The following is a 7,640-nucleotide window of genomic DNA, read 5'->3' on the forward strand; positions in this document are numbered from 1 at the left end:
CGGCGTAGCATCCAAGGGACCGTCTGCAAATTCAACAAGCGTTCAACGCCTTCTTTAAAGGGTCCATCTGCGAAAATATACACACTAGGAAAAACGAAAAATGAGATAAAAAAATACATGTAATTTGACTTTTAAACATCTGGAACAACTTTTTTTTTTTTTTTTAAAGAAAGTATTTAAAGGATGGCTGGGCATGACCAAAGAGTGAACCTGATCATTAACCGTGGCAGGCAGCTGGGGAGGAGTCTGCTGCTTCTGGCCCACTACACCACCCTGTTTGTGGCCTTCGTGGGGCGAAGCGTGCAGTGGATGGTGGAGGCCGTGAGGTGGACCGGCCTGTTTGCACGCTACACGGTGTCGGCGTTTGACTCCATCTACAGGCACCTGCACTGGGGGAAGAGGAAAAGCGTGAACGGTGGTGGAGGTGGAGGAGGAGGAGGAGGCAGAGAGATCTGTACGAGCTCCAACATGGCACCACAGTGACTTCACCTTTTATTGAGACTTTATCCAGACTGACATTGTTTTATTGGCACACAAAAAAAAAAGCCAATATGAATGGAAACCGAAGCTGGATGGGAAACGGAATATGAAGCATAATGAAGAATGCATATGAGGCCTTATAGAAGTCTGAAATATTATAGCTTTTTACTTTTTTAAGCTCTTAAAACATAGCTCTTTGTTACATACTGTTGTCTTATGAGTGTTATATTTGTATCCGTTGTTATTTGTACGTTATTCTCTGTTTTTGTTATCATCAGGAAAAAGCTCTTCCAAAAAAAATGTTGGAAACCACATTTCAGGCTATTTGGTAGTCAAAGCCTGTTGCTGCCATTCATTCCTCATATACCTGTTGATATATGACTGTTAATGCAAATGTGTCACCTGGTATGTAAATAATGATGGAAACAAAGTGTAAACCTGTTACATTAATGCACTAAAGCAGGGGTAGGATGCTAGTTTTCAATTAACACTACATGAAGAATCCATCATACGATCAAAGGCCAAATGTTGTTTTTGTTACATCTGTCCTGTGGATTATACAAAATTTGTTTTACTGTTTTTTTGTTTTTTTTTGGCAAATATTGGCCAGTTTCTCTTCAATTCAGACATGAATGAATGAATGAATGATGAGCCATCGTACTGGTTTGACCAGTAAAACTATGTGGAGTTGCTGCTTTGTGGTATTTTCTGTGTTGGTCTGAAACTTTTCCTTCTTGTTTCCTGCATGTTTTGTTTTTTGAAAGTCAGAAGAAAACACAAAGACTTCCTGCTGAATGTATTTCACAGGTAACAAATATCTGAACGTCAATGTGAGAAAACACAAAATCAAAACTGAATTATCGCTTTAATGTGACACAAAAGCTGCATTTACTATTGAAGTTTTTTTTATTTTTACTTTTGTATGATGGGTATATTTTAACTGGTAATGTATTCAGAATTAACTTTAACCACTAACATGTTTATGTATTATGTTTTTTTTTTCATTAACAGGTTGTAACGATGCTCTGTTGACAATATTAACCGCATTTATATATGCTGAATGAAACAAACAAGCACTTAACGCTTTTGAAGTATATCGCAAGGTTGTTGTAACACAGGAGTCGTAACTAACAGATCAAATCAGATTAAGTCTTTCTCCTATGATTTGTTTTTATTTTTTACTAATACAAACTGTAATCTTTCTTCATTTAATGTACTAATCAACAATCATAAGTCGGTCGAGCCTTCTTGGCTCCAGAGTGTATCCAAATAAAATACTTTGCCAAACTGTTTGTAATGATTTTTGGTCCAGAAAACTAGTCGTCACAGTTTTCCAGAGACAGAGACATCCTCAGATTCTTTGTTTTGTCCAAACAATTATGTTAACAATCACAAAAAACGAACTCCAAATACTTACAGAAGAAGGAAACAAAATTGTTCTAGGTTAATTTTGGATCCATATACATCAGTTGAACAATCAATAATCACACTCACTCCTCAGTTACTAAGTTACAAGACATAAGAAAACAAACTGTGCAATTATAATGTCATAATTGAACTTTATTTTGTCTCCACTGAATGTTCAAATAAAGGTATTTTGAATTAAATGATGTGATAAGTGTTTTTAAACAGGAACAAAAAACAGAATTGATCATTAAAGTGAAGTAAAAGTTCTCAGGTGCATGGAAACAGGTTTTAGTTTCTTTTGTCCATATTATTGTTTTTGTGCATTAAATGCAATTGATGGGAGATAAAATCCAGATTTATTCAAACCTTAATCCAGAGTTTTTTATTAGAGTTTGCAGCTCAAGTGGGTAAATTTAGGATTTTTAAAGGGATAGTTCAACATTTTGGAAAATTCGCCTATTGCCATAATCCCTACAGTCATAGCAGTAGGTTCATTACCTTTAATTATTGGTGCATGTCGTTTTGAGATCCACTGGGCAGAGACATGAGCTGCTCAGAAAACACAATGGAGGTGAATGGTACAGGTCCCTCATCAAACTCAACAAATACACAATCCAACAACTCCACAACTGCACATTCACCACGCTATGAAATAATAACATTACGAGACAGAGTTGTTTTGAAGGCAAATGCAGCTGGAACTACATTTCAGACATGCCTGCTGGGCAGAGTGATTTCAAAAGCGCAAGTAGTTCCGAGTATTTGCTTCATGTGTCGTAATGTTACATAATTATACATGATTATTTCATAGCGTGGTGAATGTGCAGGTCACAACTTGTCCACCAGAGCGTTTTGGAGTTGTTGGATTGTGTATTTGATGAGGGACAGGGGACCTGTACACCGTTCACCTCCATTGTGTTCACTGAACAGCTCACGTCTCTGCCCCGCTGATCTCACAACAACATGCACCGATAATTAAAGATAATGAACCTACTGCTAGGACCTTAGGGATTATGATGATAGATAGAAATTGCCAAAATGTTGAACTATCCCTTAAAATGGCCTGTATGAGGACAACTTTAAAAAAAAAACAATTAAGTTGTGCAGAGGAGAAAATTGCAGAGTCTGTGTTTTGTGTTGAGCTCAGTCTTCACTCGGGGCATTAAACGTGGACCCCTCCTCGTGCTCCGGTGCAAATGCTGAGCGAGGTGTTCCCCGTCCGTTAAGATGCACGACTGACAGTGTTGGACGTCGTGTGTCTCCATGTGAGTTGGGGGGGGGGGGGGGGATGAGAGCTGTAGCTATTATTATTGTGTCTGTCAGCACATCTCAGAGTAAAACGTGGGCAGAGGTGGATGAGACAACCTGCCCTTTCACTGCTGGAGGGGATTAAACTGATCATGCACATGTTTACCTGGATTACAGCCAGTGATTAGACCTGGGAAGACACACAGAGAGGGAGGGGGGGAGAGCAGGGAACACCTTAACCCCCCCCTCCCTCCCCAAACACAGACGGCTACAAAAGGCCCCTCGCCGCCGGCTGCAGCTCTTAACTCAAAGTCCCATCGTTGTGTGACTGTGAACAGGGATACCCTCCGCTTCACAGTAGACCACAGTGGGCTGAGAGGTCGGCGAGCTCCACATCCACTCATATACCTCCACTCAAGTGTCACTCACTCAGTCAGTCACTCAGTCACTCAGTCAGTTACAGAGAGAAAGAGAGAGAAATGGGGAACTCGACAGGAAGCACCGTGGACGACCTGCAGGCCGTGGAGATGCACCTCTGGTACAAGAAGTTCATGACCGAGTGTCCGTCGGGTCAACTCACCCTGCACGAGTTCAAGCAGTTCTTCGGGCTCAGAGGTTTGGACCCGGAGGCCAACGCCTACATCGAGCAGATGTTCCGCACGTTTGACATGAACAAGGTAAGAAGACGGTTTTATCTCTTAGTCTGGGATTTTATTTTTGTTCCTTAAAGATATTTCCTTCGAGATATTTCATCCTCCTCCTCTCATTCACTACTTTTGTTTCTACCTGGTCATGAAAGGACCAAGTATTTGGAAGGGAAAGTTTCCACTAAAGTTTTAAATGTTAGGCTATATATCTACAGTTTATTATCTAGAGTACTGAAAGAAGAAGTAATGAAAATAGTTTAAAAATGTCCAGTGGCTTTAAAAAAATATTAATCAAATGGATCTCAGAAACAAAAACAAAGCCAAGGCACCGTCTTCAAAAGAAATGAGATCAAATCAAATCCTCACTGGAGAAGCTGGAAACAGATATATTTGATATTTCAGTATTTAACAGATGATTATTAACCCTTTCAGCTCATTCTAATGCTAATCATGAAATTGTAATTATTATTATTATCAGGAATAGCTGTATGAATAAAATGTAAACACAGACCTCTTAAACGCTGCAATTACGGAGGATTTCAATGATTAATTAGATCAATTTTGATCTGATTAACTCACTAAATGTCTGAATGTAGTGACGAAAACTCATCACAGTCTAAAATTATGTCTTAAAACAGTCAAAAAGGCCCAAATATTAAAGCCTTTGATATATCAGATAAGTGTAAAAGTGTCTGAAATCATTGGAAACTGCTTTTATGATTGCAATTATTGATTGGTGATCAAAAATATGGCAATATACTGTACTCTGCCACTATGATATGATAGTTTGAAGTGATGAAGGTTCAATTTAAGAGCTGGCCCAATTAAAAAATCAAATAAAACATCTGTATCATTGAATGACAACCACTCGACCTCCCAGATCCGTCTTGTCTTGTCATATAGTTGAATTGAGATCGTCTTGTCTTGTGAGCGACAGGGTCACGGCAGGATGTCTGTCTGAACGTCTATATTTAGTCGTCTGCAGCCTCGGCTCACAAAAAGGCCGCGTGCGGTGCTGTATAATCTTCATGCATGATTTAAACTGTGAGATTATCTGCGAGACAACGCTTTGATACGAAGATTGTTGCTCGTGCTCAGACACAGACAGACAGAGACTGTCCCTGCAGATATAATCCTCCACCCTGACATCATGCTTCAGTTCACACAGAGGGAGGATGGAGGGGCTCTGTCACCTGAAGGATGAATCAATCTGGTTTTATAATAATAATATTAATAATAATAATAAATAATAACACATTTGTTTTGACAAGAGTGTACTTGTCTCTGCAGGATGGCTACATTGACTTCATGGAGTACGTTGCAGCTCTGAGTCTGGTGATGCGAGGAAAGATGGAGCACAAGCTGCGCTGGTATTTCAAACTTTACGACGTGGACGGAAACGGCTGCATCGACCGACACGAGCTCCTCAACATCATAAAGGTAAGGTAACCCCCTCACATCATGACATCACACACCTGGTAGTGGTCAAGTCTTTGGTTCCTTGGATGCAGCAGACTCATTTTATTCCCCTCTTTTCATTTTTCCTCCTCCTTCAGGCCATACGTGCAATCAATGGGAGTGAAAACCAGGAAATGACCGCAGAGGATTTCACCAACAGTGTGTTTGACAGGATTGATATAAATGGAGATGGTGAGTGTGTGTCTGTGTGTTTGTGTTTGTGTTCAGGCGCCGCGTGGAGGAAAACAAGAGATTTAAAAAGGGAAATCGATGGTGGGTGGACAGTGTTCAGACGTTTGAGTTAGAAAAACAACAACAAGAAGCACACAGACAGACAGAGAGAGGAGTTACTGTAGGAGGCTGCTTCACACAATGAAACACACTAATCTGTAAAGACCTTCACGGAGGAAGCGAGAACTCGGTTTTTACATCATCAGTTTGTTTACAGGAGATGTAGGCTGGTTGAGGTTATAGACAGGTCATTGTGGTTTTTAAAAAGGGGAAATTGTTTCCTGTTGGAAGAAGGTAGACTCATCTGGATCTAGATTTTTGTGTCTCTAGTATAAAATAAAATAAAATATCATCAATGTGACTTCCTGTTTCACTCTCGGACACTAGAGGGCGCCAACACTTTGACCGTAACTACAGGTTGACCGCAAAACGACCTCCAGGGTCATTTCTCAAACGTGCAAAAACCTCTCCTATGTTTATTCATTTATGATGAGTTTTATGTTATATCCGCTTCTCAATTGCAGTTTTTTTTTGCCCATCTGCTTTGCATATATGCTAATGAAGACATAGACAGAAATAGTTTGTTTGTTTGTTAGAGTCTGAATCACAGTAGATCGGTTAGGTTTCCAAACAGCCTCTTATGTGTGAGATGAGTCAGAGAGAATATCTTGGTTTGCAGGGAAAAAAGGTGGATTTTGTTTTGAAAAATGCTTTAAAAAAAGAAGAAAAAAATCATGTCTGACTCATATTATACATGTTTAAATTCCTTCATGTCCTCTTACAGGTGAGCTCTCCTTGGAGGAGTTCGTGGCCGGCGCTCGCAGCGACAGCGACTTCATGGATGTGATGATGAAGAGTCTGGACCTCACCCACATCGTGGCCATGATCCACAACCGGAGACACAGCGTCTAGGCTGCTGCCGTGTCCCGTCCGACTACCTCACCTCACCCTCAGCAACGTCTGACAGGCTTCAGTCAACAACATCACAGACATTTACAGACTGAAGGAACGAATCCAGTTCAATTAAATACACCTGGACGACTCAGTCAACCTCTGCAGACCTTTAGTTCATGATGATGAACTCTCCCAAAGGAGGGGCGACACCTCAGATGCCCCCTTTAGGATTAAAAAAAGAAAAAAGAGGGAGATATTGGAGTACAATTAAATGCACTCAGTTATGCTTCCCCAAATCTGTATTTCTCCCTTTGCATAAAATTACTCAAATCTCTATTTACCCGTTCTTGCCTGTGGGGTTCACGGGAGGAGGCTGAGACTCTGCGCTAATTCGATTAAGTCACTGGCTGTGATACAGGAACAGGTGAAAGTTTCTGCAGAAATTTAGTCATGTGCAAAAGAAAATGTTTACTATTTTTATGTTTTTACCATTTTTAATGTCTGAAGTGGTGTCAAAGGAGGCAAAAAAAAAAGGCAAACTACTACTGGCTTGTGGTTTTTTCTTTTTGTTGTAACAACTGTGTGTGGGTGTTTCTTTGGCTGAGTGGTGTGTTTCCTCAGTATAAATTCAGATGTAGGTTACACCTTTGTTATGTGTGTTGGCTTCGTTTGACTGGTGCCTTCTGTTGAAGACTGCAGGACCTGTTTTCTCAGCTTTTTTTGCTTATTTGTACAATAAAAGACAAACTACAATCTACAAGCTCTGTGATGTTTCTGTTTAAATGTTCTGGGCCGGTATTCAAGCTGCTGACACAACAAACAATCGGCCGCGGGACAAAAACAGAAGGAACTGATCTAATCCATTCAAAAGTTAGAGGAAACTGTCGAGTTTAGACATCGAGCGGTGGTTCACAACCAGGCGTCAGACCATTTAAAATAATAAAATGTCAACTCAAGACTCCTCACACATCTAAAGTGAGATATTTATATGAGCTGTGGTCACTGTTCTTCATCATTTCAGGTCATTTTAATCCTTTTAGAAGCACGAGGAGGTTCAGCTATCTGGTATCTTTCTCCAGCAAAGAGCAAAAGACATAAAAACTGAATAAACTAAGTTTTACAGAGCAGAAAAAGGTTTTTGCGCCGTCAAATTCGACTGTTTTGACCTCTAATATTCATTATGTGACCTTCATTGGGGTCTAGATCGATGACTTCCTGCAAATTTTACTATCACCCTGTGGCGATACTCAAATTTTGCAGAAACACAGATGAAAA

At 40.1% G+C, this 7,640-nt stretch overlaps 1 protein-coding gene across 1 annotated transcript; it reads left to right on the plus strand.

Annotated features, from left to right (window-relative positions):
* The first annotated feature begins 3,551 nt into the window (after positions 1-3,551).
* On the plus strand, positions 3,552-7,123 carry guca1aa (guanylate cyclase activator 1Aa). The gene is made up of 4 exons (XM_085769432.1): positions 3,552-3,812; positions 5,073-5,222; positions 5,339-5,432; positions 6,256-7,123. Exons 1-4 carry the CDS (start codon positions 3,615-3,617, stop codon positions 6,381-6,383), a joined length of 570 nt encoding a protein of 189 aa, XP_085625558.1. The 5' UTR covers positions 3,552-3,614; the 3' UTR covers positions 6,384-7,123.
* The last annotated feature ends 517 nt before the right edge of the window (positions 7,124-7,640 follow it).

The sequence above is a fragment of the Trachurus japonicus genome, chromosome 23 (genome assembly GCF_045865225.1).
Source record: "Trachurus japonicus isolate A0001 chromosome 23, Traja_1.0".
Lineage (NCBI taxonomy): Eukaryota > Metazoa > Chordata > Actinopteri > Carangiformes > Carangidae > Trachurus > Trachurus japonicus.